At 36.7% G+C, this 13752-nt stretch overlaps 1 protein-coding gene across 1 annotated transcript in view; it reads left to right on the forward strand.

The window, feature by feature from the left end:
• Positions 1-13752, forward strand: part of Rapgef2 (Rap guanine nucleotide exchange factor (GEF) 2) — a 257625-nt gene that overhangs the window by 143658 nt on the left and 100215 nt on the right. The window contains exons 6-7 of the mRNA XM_013029819.1: positions 1254-1421; positions 3932-3949. Coding sequence (XP_012885273.1) covers positions 1254-1421; positions 3932-3949 — 186 coding nt within the window. The remainder of the gene's footprint in view (positions 1-1253; positions 1422-3931; positions 3950-13752) is intronic.

Below are 13752 nucleotides of genomic sequence, written 5' to 3' on the forward strand. Positions count from 1 at the left end.
ACAGCGCCCAGGCCCAGAATTCAGGCCCCACGACCATACCCCACCCCCCAAAAAAAAAGCCACATGTAGAGTTGTAGTTCAAGAGGTAAAGCATCAGGCTTGAGCAAAAAAGGTTTAGGGACTGCAACCAGGCCCTAAGCTCAAGCACCAGTACCAGCACAAAAAGAAAAAGAAAGTCAGTAACAAAAATGAGATGGGAGGGGGCTCCCTTCCAAGACATTCAGTTGTTATTGACACCCTGTCCCTCCATAAAGAGCTGATGATAGAAGCTTTTCAATTCATATTTGATAAGTGTTTGGTAAGCAACTCAGAGTCTGTTTTACAATAAGATTTTGGGTTTTCCCTGTAATGTAGGAGAGGAATTCTATCAGCAGTTAAGAACTTCCTTATCAAAGCTGATGAAAACTTTCAGCCAAATTTCACAAAATTTTCTTTTAACTGCAAGCAAGTGATGAGTAAAGATTTACAAGTGGGAAATACGGGTAGATGAACCAAATTTTCCAGTGGTGGGGTTTGTTAAAGCACATATTTCCTTGAAATTTGTCCTTAGTGGTTTTTAAAAAAAATTCTCTGAGGATTTTTGATCTTTGAAATTGCTCAAGTCTCACAATGAATGGTCTTGGAGAGCAAACATGCCTCCCACTGAGCTGTCACCTTTGCTATATGTGCCTACAATAGCAATGATGAGTGAACAGGCATGACTTATGTTCCCCGTTAATCTATTCCATCAGACTTTCTAAAATGTTTAAAATGAGAAATTGCTGAAGTCACATAATGAAAGGAGGAAGAGCAGCTCATGGCTGCTGACATGGCTCTGTGGTAGTAATGGTTGACTTAACAGATTTAGGGGTATATTTTACAGACTTACTTACACCCGACTTTTTTGTGTTTTTGGTTAAGTCGATGCAGCAGTTGCTTTTGTAAAATGTGATAATATGTTCTGTGTGATCTTTCACTAATAAATCAGTACAAAAAATACAGAAAATATCCTTCCCTTTGAAATAACAGGAAATTCAAGAGTAACCCGTATTGTCCTAAGTGGAATTGAAAATGCTTCTTCGAAACAAAAGAAAAGTGACTCAGAGCCAGTTAGTTTCAGAGAACTTCAAACACAGTTAAAAGGGTGTTTCCATAGTTTGTCTACAAATGTCTATGCAAAATGAGTGGGAGCTGTCTGTAAGTTTCTTTTTTGTATCTAATATTAGAGTGAATGTTACCTTTGGAGACATGACATGCTTAGGGTTGTATTTCAGGTAGACTATATGGATGAAAATGAAGAATATTTTCAGAGGCAAGCCTCTCACAGACAGTCCCGAAGAAGATTTAGAAAAATCAACCAGAAAGGCGAGCGACAAACAATTATTGACACTGTTGATCCTTACCCTGTGGGCAAACCTGCTTTGCCTAGGGGCTATCACACGGTAAGGTGCACAGTCAAAATGTACTATATTTGTCTTAGTGTTTGTAAAAATGCATTTAAGCTTTCCATTTTAAAGAAATAACTGTTTTCTGTGGTACACTGATTCAAAATATTGATTTTTTTTCTGGGAACACGTGATAGGAAGTGTTTATAAAGCATTGAAATATTGTCTACTGCTTTACAGAGCACGAGAATACTTTGTGACCTGTTCATTCACACTGACAGTTCACACGTGACAAGCATATATAACATTTGAGTTTCTGTATTGGACTGTGGCCCAACATTTTAGTTAACTCCTATGTATTCTCTCCCTCATAACTATCATCATATCTTATCTATATTTTAAAAGGAGATATATAAAAATTTCATTAGTTCCATACTTTTAAATATTGTTCTTTTTTTTAGAAGAAGTCTCAGTGTGAACACACGGAAATATTTCTGATAGGTTCAAAGATCTTTTTAAATGTCATGGTGTACTTGACTATCCTTTATTTCCTAATATTAGATAAGTAAACTGCTTTTTCTATGTTTGAGAAAACTAAGACTCATGAGTGCTTTGTATAAGAGTTTTTAGGAAACACTTTACCTGTGCATATAGTACTATTAAATGGTTTTATATAAAATTAATTTTAAAATAAAAATGAAAAGTATAGGCAGGTAGTTGACAGCTGTTACATATTATTGTTCTTTTTCTTTTTCTGCAGCTACAAATGTAGAGTACATGGAAAATGTGTATAGATTTATTTACTCAAGTTTTAGTAATGTTAAGTATTATACTTCATATATACTTGAAATATTCTGTTTATCAGAGAGCTCTGATTGTATTTGAATTATGTGGGTTTTTTTTTTTTCCTATTTTTTAAAGTTTTTTGGTTGGGGCCTGAATTCTGGGCCTTGGTGCTGTCCCTCAGATCTTCAGCTCAAAACTAGTGTTGTACCACTTGAGCCACAGCTTTTTCTGCTTATGTGGTGCTGAGGAATCAAACCTGGGGCCTTATGCATGCAAGGCAAGAACTCTTTCAGTGAGCTCCTTGCCTCGAATTATGTTGTTTTTCACCACTGCCAAACCCACCGCACTCCTACTGCCCGTGCATCATTTTAATTTCATATCTATTTCATACTTGAATCATTTCATTGAGCTCATTTGGAAAAGCTTGCTTTTGGTTCATCTCAAAGACTGCTTTGTTGATCTCTGGAGAGACTTGGTATTAAAAAAAAGAGAAAGAAAAATGAAAGATTTTTCATTACCATTGTCAATAAAGGAAGTAACATTTTTAGTGTTAACAGCATTATGAAAGCAAGAAAAACTAGTAAAAATACTTGTTTATATTAATAGTACAGTATATAGACTGTAATATTTTTACTTACTACTAACAATGGTAATGTTCTTTCTGCTTTGGAATTCTTTTTTTCCGGATTAGTTTCTAAACTTAAAGTAGGTGTGGGTTATCCAAACCCTAGTGTGAGAGTTGATTGTTCTATGTTAGGTCCCTTTTAAGTTGGGAGGGTCATTTTATAGTGCATTTCTCTCTCCCACCCCACCTTTCCCTTTATGGAGTACATTCACTCTCTCTTCTCTAATGACTTCTCTTTCTTAGACTGTTTTAAAAAAGTTTTTGTATTGCTAGAAAATATTTTTAGTAACTTGTGCCAATTGTCTCACATTAGACATATAATCCTAGCTACTCAGGATGCTGAAATATAAGTACTGAAGTTCAAAGCCAGCCTGGGCAGACAAATGCCAGACTCTTATCTCCACTTAACAATCAGAAAGCTAGAAGTGGAGCTGTGGCTCAAGTGGTGGAGTGGCAACATTGTGAAAGTGTGAAGCCTTGGGTTTAAGATCCACTACTGGCACAAAAAAACAAAAACAAAATTTTTAGTGTTTTTAAGAGTGTATTATCTGGTCAACAGACACTTTTAGAACTAATTCAACACTAAGGTAAAACATTTAACCTGACTTCTAATAGATCATGTGATAGTACTAATATATGATATTAGTATTAATTTTACTAAATGGGATTGACTATAACAAGGTCAGAATTCAGAGTATTGCATCAGTTTTGGGAGTACAAATTATATTTTAATTATTTTTGTATCTTATTTACTTAGCTAACTCTATAAATGTAGAAAAACAATTATATTTTATTTATTTATTTGCTTCAACACAGGAAAAAGAATTAAGTGAAAATTATTATGCTTCATTAGTCCTACCTTGTATTTTCTTAACAGAAATATATCCTTTGAAAGGCATTGGCTAACAGGATGGAGCTGTTGGGTGAAAGCTCACATAATTGCATGAGCAAACTTGAGATGCAGTAGGGTACTTGCCAGGCATTTCAAGCGCATGGCTAAAGACCATGGATGTTGCACATTGCAGCCAAGTCTATATTGTCATTCTTTAACCTATGTTTAACATTATCTTCATTTTGGCAGGTGTAATATAGCATGTCTGATAATGTTCCTCTTTTCCTTTCCTCCTTTATGGCACTCATTCATTCTGGCTCAAAGGAATGCACTAAACCTCAGGTATTGTAACATGTGTAGTTGCCTAACCTAAGTTGATTTATGAATTTTCAATGTAACTAATAACTTTATAATATTGGTGTGTTTTGCTTTGTCTTGTCCTTTTTTTCTGAGTTCTGATTTGTTCTGGTTTAATGAGATCTATTAAAGTTGGGATTCAGTGGTTTAGAAGGTATCATGGGTGCTCTGTTTTTATTGAACTGTTTTTACTGATGTCTCTGGGCAAGCTGTTTATTTTTAAGAATGAGTGGAGCTCTGTTCTTCACTACTGCTTTCTAGATAGAGAAATTAAAAAAAACTGACAAAAACACAGACAGGAACTCTGCTGCTCATTGTGTGAAAGCTGATACAGGAAATTCATTAGAAACTTATATTGGAAGTTCTGTGGATGACATGTTTTAGGAATTCCAATGTGAGGGCATTTGGGGAGGCAGATTTTTAAAAGGCTTAGTCAAAAAAAAGAAACAAAAAATTCTGAGATCTCAGACTCCTGAGTAGCTTGAAGTAAACATGTGAGCCATCAATGCCAGGGGAAAGTAAGAATTTTTAAATACTGTGAGAAGTTCGGAGGTGGCCTTTCTTAGCATTTTCTTCCATTTTGGTAAGTGGAGGTTGGGGCTGAATTTCAGAAGAAGGGGATGGGAGGTGATATGTGTTTGCAGTCCTTGTAGGTTACAGAGGTCAGGTTTCTAGCAGAGAATGGAAGATACCTGTTTAATGCTCAAGGAAGCTGAGTTGGGACTTGAGCAGACAGCTTTATCTCATCTCTAGCTCAAAGAAGGGTAGGAAAGAATTACTCTTTCTATACCAGAGCCTCTCTGCATTTGTAATTTTCTGTTGAAGTTGTTGTGAGAGGGAGATAGTAGTTTCAAGATGGAAATGGAGATGACAGGCATAGAACTGAAGGGGAAAGAACTTGGAGCTTCATATTCCTTCTACCATCACCCCCCTCCCCTTTTTTTTTCTTTGTCACAGGGCTTGAACTGAGGACACTATCCCTGAGTTCTTTTGCTCAAGGCTAGAGCCATAGCCCTACTTCTGGATTTCTGGTGGTTCATTGGAGATAAGAGTCTCATGGATTTTCTTGACCAAGCTGTCTTTGAAATGAAATGAGATCCTTAGAACTCAGCCTCCTTAGTAGCTAGGATTACAGCTGTGATCCAACAGCCTAGCCACTCTTCCTATGAAGAAAACAATTCTTCTCTCTTTGGAAAAGCAAAAATTGTACAGAGAGATATTAAATTGGAGACTGAAGAAAAATTTGCCCTGCTCCACTTGGTTAGGTTGGAAGTTAGAAGTTTTAATTAAAAAATTCCCATCCATCAGTGCAAAATTTTTGAAATAATGAAAATGAAAATGACTAGCCATATAAAAAGTTACTTTTCACTCACTCTAATAGTTGTCCTTTCCTACAATGGAAATACAGATGAAATATATAGGTTTAAAGTTCTTGATTGGGCCTGACATGGTTGTGTTCTGTGATCCAGCAGTTCAAGAGGCTGAAATGGAGGATTATGAGTTATAGGCTAGACTACATAAAAGAGAGATCTTGGAGTAGTACAGGAGTAATTAGAAAATATTACATGTGAAAGTAATACAAATTGAAAGCTGATCATAGTGGCTCATACCAATAATCATAGTTACTACAAAGGCTGAAATTGAGAGGAGTGTGATTTGCAGCCAGCCCAAGGAAAATGTTGATGAGTTTCCATCTCAACCAATAAAACTTTGGGTACAGCTGGATGCTGGTGGTTTACCTCTGTAATCCTAGCTACTCAAGAGGCTGACATCTGAAGATTAAGGTTCAAAGCTAGCTTGGGCAGGAATTATCTACAAAATGCCAGAAATGGAGCTGTGGCTCAAGTGGTGGATCACTATCCTTGAGCAAACAGGCTTAGAAACGATGCCCATGCCCTGAGTTCAAGCCTTAGGACTGGCGGGCGTGTGTGTGTGTGTGTGTGTGTGTGTGTGTGTGCGCGTGCGCGTGTGCGTGTGAGCAGGTGTGCACGTGCACGCTAGGAGGTCGCAGGCTATTTAAAAAATACTGAAAGCTAAAAGAACTCTGACTGTTGATCAAGTGTCAAGAATTCCTGCCTAGCAAGCACAAGGCCCTGAGTTCAAACCCTAGTACAACCAAAATAGATAAATAATAGTAATATAAATTTAATATAATGTAATACTATAGTAACAATTTTTTGTTGTCAGTATCCATAAAATGTGGCATCAGTGTATTAAGAATGATTCATGTGTAAGCTGGGCATGGTGGCAAATTACTGAAATCTCTTCTGCAATTCCAGAACTTAGGAAGTTAGGGCTGGAAGAGGATAATAAGCTCAAGGCCTTCCTAGCTACAGAGAAAGTTCAAGGCCAGTCCAGGCTGTATGTTGGAACTCTGCCTAAAATGAATGAATGAATGAATGAATTTGTGAGCAAATAAGTGAGTACGCAAGCTGTTGGAGATAGGTCTATTTCATAAAATGTAAAACAAATTCTATTTCTTAAAATAGCTATTTTACTCTTGCTATGATATATCTTAAGAATCTCTTAGGTAGATTTATTTTTTATAGTTTTTTTTTAGGTTTTCCATTTTTAAGACATTAAACTTAACTTTTAACTGATAAGTAAAAACCCAGAAGTGGCATATATTTATGGCATATCTTGTGTTGTTTCAAAGCATGTATACATTGTGTATTTAAATTTGGGGAAGCATTTATTTTCTTATATATATCATTTCTCTTTTTCCCTTTTTTCTTTTCTCTTTCCCCTTCTTCCTCTTCTTCTTTCTTCTTCCCCTTCCTCTTCTCTTTTCCCTTTTCTTTCCTTCCCTTTCACTTTCCTTTCTCCAGTCCTGGTGCTTGAACTCAGAGCCTGGGCACTGTCCCTGAGTTTCTTTTGCTCGAGGCTAGCACTTTACCACTTACGCCACAGCACCATTTCTGCCTTTTTTGTTTATGTGGTATTGAGGAATTGAACCCAGGGCTTCATGCATGCTAGGCAAGCACTCTTACCAGTAAGCCATATTCCCAGCCCCTTATGTAAAATTTCTTTCTTTCTTTTTTTTTTATTGTGAAAATACTGTACAGAGGGGCTACAATTACATGGGCAAGGTAATGAATACATTTCTTATCAAGCATTGTTGCCTCCTCTTTTGTTTCCCCTATGTATCATTTCTTATGAATGTTTTTGTTTTTTGTGTAGATAGATTTAAGTTGTTTTTTCTTCAGTTAAGGATTTCTAGGTAGGTTTGGTTAGTGTCAAAAATGGTTTAGTTATTGAGATGATTGAAAACATTTATGTTCAGTTTCTGGGGTATTTGACACTGGACTTTTTGATTTGAGCTTAAATTACAAATAGGCTTTACATTTGCTCATGTCATGACTTTGCTTTGTCACTTACTATTTACTTTTTTATGTCTATATTTTAATTTGGCATTTGCTACTTAGCAGTAAGATGTATTAGCATGAAGTATTAATATAGATTTGTATGTCCACTGACTTTCCTAGACTACTAAGCAGTTAATTTGTGACTAGTTTATTCCTACTTTTAAATGTTTTTATGCATATAAGAAGTTATTCAAATACAGAATTTTTATATCTGTTTTCTTTTAGAATTTAAGCTCATCAGGCACATGTGCTTAGTTGAATCTGAGACATTTGTCTGTAATGCTGTAATGCCTCTAAATTACAGTTATTGTAAATTCAAAACATATTTCTTGTGTCTTGTATTGCTTAGCGAAAGCTCAGTGTTTTAATTTATATATTTTAAATCATTTAACAAGTATTTATTGGGTACCCACCATTTTTTCAGGTCTGTGCTAGATGCTAATGAATTAAAGCAGAATCTTGCCTCTATTGACTGCTAGTCTCACAGAGAGAACAGGAAGGTCCCACTGTGCATTGGGCACCTTGGGAAATAGAGATGCCTCCTCAATGATCTTAATATTTGAGCACCAGGAGAAACATTTGGTACAGAAAGAACTCCCAATTTTTTTCAAAGACATAGAGGTTGAAGGCTAACAAGTAATTGGACCTTGGAAGCTATGTTGAAAGTTGTAAGGACCATGTGGAACATCAGTGAGAATGAAACAGAGCTGTGATGTGCTGAGGGCCACACTTGATAGCTATATGGGGCTCTAAGGTAGATCTCTGGGTGAGAATGTCAAAATGGAACTTAGAAAGGCCTGTGTAAGAGTAATGGAGATGGCAACAACAATTTGAGAGTTGGAGTAAGATTTAAGGACAGAGGGTTTATGTGGTAGTCCCGGAAGAAGAAAGTAGCAGTGATTATTTCAAAATTTAAATGTGGCCAGGCATCAGGCTCATGCCTGTAATCCTAGCTACTCAGGAGGCTGAGATCTGAGGATCTGTTTGAGATCCTCTCTTTTCTGCTTGGGCAGAAAAGTCCATACGACTCTTTCCTCAATTAACGAGTAAAAAACAAGAAGTAGAGGCTTGCTTCATGTTGTAGAGTGCCAGCCTTGAGTGAAAAAGCTCAGGGACAGTGCCCTGGCCCTGATTTTAAACCCCAGTACTGGCATAACAACAAAAAGTGAGTAACTCTAATAGATTCATTTTTGGTGCTTTACTCTGTGACAATGCTTTCTGTCCCAGTAGTGTTTCTTGCCTTATTGTACATGAACACTAATGCTGAGCAAGAGTTAGAAGCAGGTGATTGTTTAATCCAGAAATGCTCAATGGAAATTTGAAAGCAAATTCTGGAATAAGAATATGAAAAAGGGAGTGTGGAGAGTATTAGGAGTAATGCATACACCTCCCCCCAAGATTTTGTTATGTACAGTGTGTATATATACATCCTGATCATTTACATTTGCATCAGACAGCCTTTTAGAGAGGTGTCAAAAGTATGTTTTGCTCTCCAGGTTCAGTATCAGCCAGTTCACTGGTTCCTGTTTCCTAGATTATGTTACACTTTAAAATCCTGCAGAGAGCTCCTTGTGGAAAGGTCTCTGAACAATAGGTAGACAGAACAATGCTCTGCCGGAGGTGCTGCCATTGGTGACAAAATGGAGCATGGGCCAGGTGCTGCAAGAAGTCACACTCTCCTTGCTTAAGGATGACTCTTTATTTCTTGCTGATAGGATTAGGTATTTATGGCGATTTAACTTAAGTGGATTGGGAAAATGACACTGTAGAGTATGGAGAGACTTGGAAATGTAAACCAGAAAGTAATTTAGAGTGTAAGATGACTTCTCTCTATTAGCAGCACACATTGCAAATTCATGCAAGGCACTCGAGAGTGGTAAGCAGTATGCTGTTTACCCAAGTTTCGCCTTCTGGTGGAGGGTGTCTATTTTTATATATTACATCATCCCTGCTACAGAAGTGCTGGGGCCCACTGGGATTTACTTTTCTTTCATTGAATTTTCAAAGAAAGCCTGTATTGATGTTGTAATTGGACCTATCTTTTGGTTGCATTTGGAAATGGAAAATAATGAGTGTTGTGTAGCAGGTCATGCAGTATTTGAAGCAATTTGTTTGTCAAAAAGATCACTGTGTCACTTTGTCATGTCTCTCATTGTGAACAAAGATAGCTCTCTGTGCCTGTACATGTTTTAAATACACTTGGTTAAAATTTAGCTTTTCTTCAACCATTTCACTCTTACCATGTAATAGTTTCTTCCTTCCCTCCCTTTATTGTCTGGCGTAAGATTTTTCCAAATCTCTGCTGATGTGAGAAGTATCTCTCTTCTTTGGAAAAACCTACTTTGATATGCAGTTATTTTTTTTTACTAGTATTTTTTACAATTAGTATTAGTTGTAAGTTCTCTGTTTATAGTTAGAAATATCAGGTGAATTTAGTGTTATAATATTAGTAATTGCTAAAAATCAAATTGGCATGTGTACGGGTTAGTGCAAAAATAATTTGAAAAGATATTTTAATTATATTAACAGTTTGAAAATACCAAACGTTCTGTATATCTATGTATATAAGATTTTCTATTTTTTTCAAAAAGCTTATTATATAATTAAGTAGCAAGCTGTTATTTGCTTTCTTTTCATTTATTTTTCTTTTTTATGGTGGTACTAGGGCTTGAACTTGGTTTTACATTCTTACTTGGCCTTTGTGCTCAAAGCTGGAATTCAAGTACTTGAGCCACAGTTCACTTTGACTTTTTGCTGGTTAATTGGAAATCTTCGGCCTAGGCTGGCTTTGAACCAGGATCCTCAGATCTTAGTCTCTGGGTAGAAAAGATTACAGTCAGGAGCAACCAGTGCCCAGCTGTTTTCTGTTTTTAGTTATTCAGAAGCAATAGTAATATTTTTTAATAATGGCTTTAATTAAGATACATTTTATATTCCCGTATGATTAACTTGTTTAAAGTCTATTATTTGGTGCTCTTTCACTTTTAGTTAAAAATAAACCCAACATAATATTAAATTTACTGTGTTTGCCATTTTTCAGTTTTCCAGCTTGGTGGTAAATATATCATTAGTGAATTTTTTTTTTTGTTTTAGTAATACCAGAGATTGAACTCAGGGCCTCAAACTTGCTAGCCAACTGCCAGTTGTCCTTTTGTGTTTAGTTTGTTTTTCAGATAGTATCTTGAGGTTTTCTGTCCAGGCTAGTCTGGGACCATGATCATCATACCTTTGTTTCCTATGTATCTGGTATTACATGTATCACCACTATATCTGTTTGTTTTTGAGATAGAGTCCTGCTAACTTTTGCTGGCACTGATCTTAAAGCTTGATACTCCTATCTCCAACTCCATCGTTAATAGGATTATAAGTATGCATCTGGCACAATAATGAACTTTTTTTTTTTTTGGTTGGTGGTGGCGCTTGAACTCTGGGCCTGGCACTGTCCCTCAGCTCTTCAGTTCAAGGCGAGTGCTCTACCACTTGAGCCATAGCGCCACTTCCAGTTTTCTCGTAGTGAATTGGGGATAAGAGTCTCATAGACTTTCCTGCCTGGGCTGGCTTTGAACTGTGATCCTCAGATCTCAGCCTTCTGAGTAGCTAGGATTCCAGGCGTGAGCCACCAGTGCCCGGTTAATAATGAACTTTTTGACCGACATGAACATAGCCATTTCCCATATGTATCTAATATAGGCTAAAATAGGCTAAAAAATAATTTTAATGGTATTTTGGAAAGAAGAATCTGTGCAGGGAATGAGTCTTACTAAGTAGTAGTTTATGTTAGAGCAATTTTGTTTAGGCTCAGGGTGTGCCTGAGTCGTTGTCCCTATCATATCTTCTTTCCAGTACAAGACAGGAACTAGTTGGATATGATAAGGTATTTGGAATTATTTGGCTGAGAGGAGAAATGAATAACAAGGCCTCAGAGTGAATGAAGTATATAGTATGAATTTTCGGCTTCACTAATGAAGAGTTAATTCCAATGGGAAAGCTTTGTGAATGAAAAAGAAAATATTCAGATTGTCTTACATTTTTACCTGCGTGTCTCTGAGGATAGTAACAATAATCAGTCACTTGAAGTTTGGGTACAATCTAGAAGTCATTTGTACATATAAGAAGTACAGCCAAACCTTAAAATTTAACATCACCTTTTTACTAGTAATCAATACTCTTGTACTTCCTGCCAATCTCTTTGTAAAATGTTTAAAGCTGAGCAGGGTATCAGTGGTTCACACCCAGCTACTCAGGAGGCTGATATCTGAGGACTGCAATTTGAAGCCAGCCTAGTCAAGGAAGTTTAATGAGACTCTAATCATCTCCAATTAACCACCAAAAAGTAGAAGTGAAGTTGTGGCTCCAGTGGTAGAGCACCAACATTGAGCAAAAAAGCCAAGTGAGAACTCAAGCCCTGAGTTCAAGCCCCAGTACCATCACACAAAAAAATTTCTAAGAAAAATAATATAGTGCTCTATATTTCTGAAACCATATATATTGCTTGTCCTAGTAGAAGATAGGTGGGCTCACTCAGTTCAAGCTCTATGAAGATTATAAGGTGTTCAAAGCTGTTTTTTGATAAACCACACCAAACTAAGACAAGTTGAGATTTCATAAAGATAAGTTGCAATGATTAATTTAAAATAATGTTGGCCATCTTTGCTTCTTCTTTATTAAATTCCACTGATCTTCCTTGCACATTGAGTGGGCATTTCTGCTTAGACATGGCTTTACAATATCATGCTTCACTCACTGAATTAGCAGATACACTATCCAATATAAAGATTGTATTTGTTAATACCTCCATGGATATTATTCAGAAAGAGCCTTAATTATTAGGATGCTCTCAAATATATTATATTAAAGGTGAGTTTTCCAAAATCAGACAGTTTCTTGAAAGTGTGTTTTGTCATTCACTAAAAGGACATGTTACTGTTTTTCTTCAAGCAGAAAACTGACCTTGCTAGTTTTCAAGAAAGCTGGGCTATAGCTTAGTGGTTGAGTGCCTGCATAAACATAGGTGAGAACTTGGGCTCATATTCCAGCACCAAAACAAAATAGTAAACAAGAAAATATCTGACAGATAATCCATCTAGATATCATAGTTTCCCCTGTGTCTTTTTTAATAAAAATTGAGTTTTATGAATAAAGGGGCTAGGTCCCACTCAGAACTATAGACCTCTAGACATCTTTTTCCTTCACAAGTCCCTACCTTGACTGGAACAAAAGTACCTTATTTGTACTTCCTATTTGACCATAAGAATAGTAAAAGACTTAAAGGGTGGAGTTTCTGAAAATAGTTGTCATTACTGCCTATGAAGGACACTAATACAACCTCTTTGGAAAGCAGTCTATAGAGGTACCACAGAAAGCTAAATATAGACCTCCCCTAGGCATCTACCTGAGCAACAGGAACCAAGATACAAGGACACATACACCTCCATGTTCATTGCAACACTGTTCACAGTAGCCAAGATATGGAAACAACCTAAATGCCCCACTACAGATGAATGGATCCAAAAATTGTGGTACCTATCTACAATGGAATATTATGCAGCCATTAGAAAGGACAAAATAATGGCATTCACAGGAAAATGGATAGAACTAGAAAAAATCATTTTGAGCAAGGTAAGCCAAGAGCAGAGAGACAAACGACACGTGATCTCCCTGATATGTGGATGTTAAATCCAAAATGTAAGGAGATATGACAAAGTAAACAGGACTTGAGAAACAAAGGACCTCCACTCAGTTTGTCATATCATTTCTAAGTGATTCCATGTTCTTGACCACATATGTGCGTGCGCACATCTGAGAGAAGCTAAAGAGGAGGGCAAAAAATCAGAGGGCAATGGGAATATATACAGTAGAGGGCCCTATCAGGTGCACTGGACATTGACGAAAACGAACTAAGCAACTCAAGGGCAGCAGTGGAATGGAGGGAATGAGAAGGAAAGAGGGCACAGCTTACACTAAGCAAAGGGAAAGAAATGTACATCTCATCTGATGTGGAAGAAATAGTTGTATTGTCAAAGCTCATGGAATTCACAAACTATATACCATGATAATGACAGTTTGCCTTGTGAAGGTTAAAATGTTTTTGTGATTTTTAACTAAGTATCACTATCTCACAATATTGTGAAATTTTTGAAATTTATGTAATCATTTTAATCTCAATAAAAATTATTTGAAAAAAGAAAAAAAAGATGGTGAGATGGTGTCAGTGGAGCATTAGAATATACACAGTACCTTCTTGAGATACACAGATAGTTTTGCTTTTCTTTTCTTTCTTCACCTTTTTTTTTTTTTTGGGTCCAGTCATGGGGCCTGAACTCTGGGCATGGGCGCTGTCCCTCAGCTCTTCAGCTCAAGGCTAGCGCTCTACCACTTGAGCCACAGCGCCACTTCCGGCTTTTTTCTTTTTGCTTATGTGGT

The sequence above is a fragment of the Dipodomys ordii genome, unplaced genomic scaffold (genome assembly GCF_000151885.1).
Source record: "Dipodomys ordii isolate 6190 unplaced genomic scaffold, Dord_2.0 Scaffold123, whole genome shotgun sequence".
Taxonomy (NCBI): Eukaryota; Metazoa; Chordata; class Mammalia; order Rodentia; family Heteromyidae; genus Dipodomys; species Dipodomys ordii.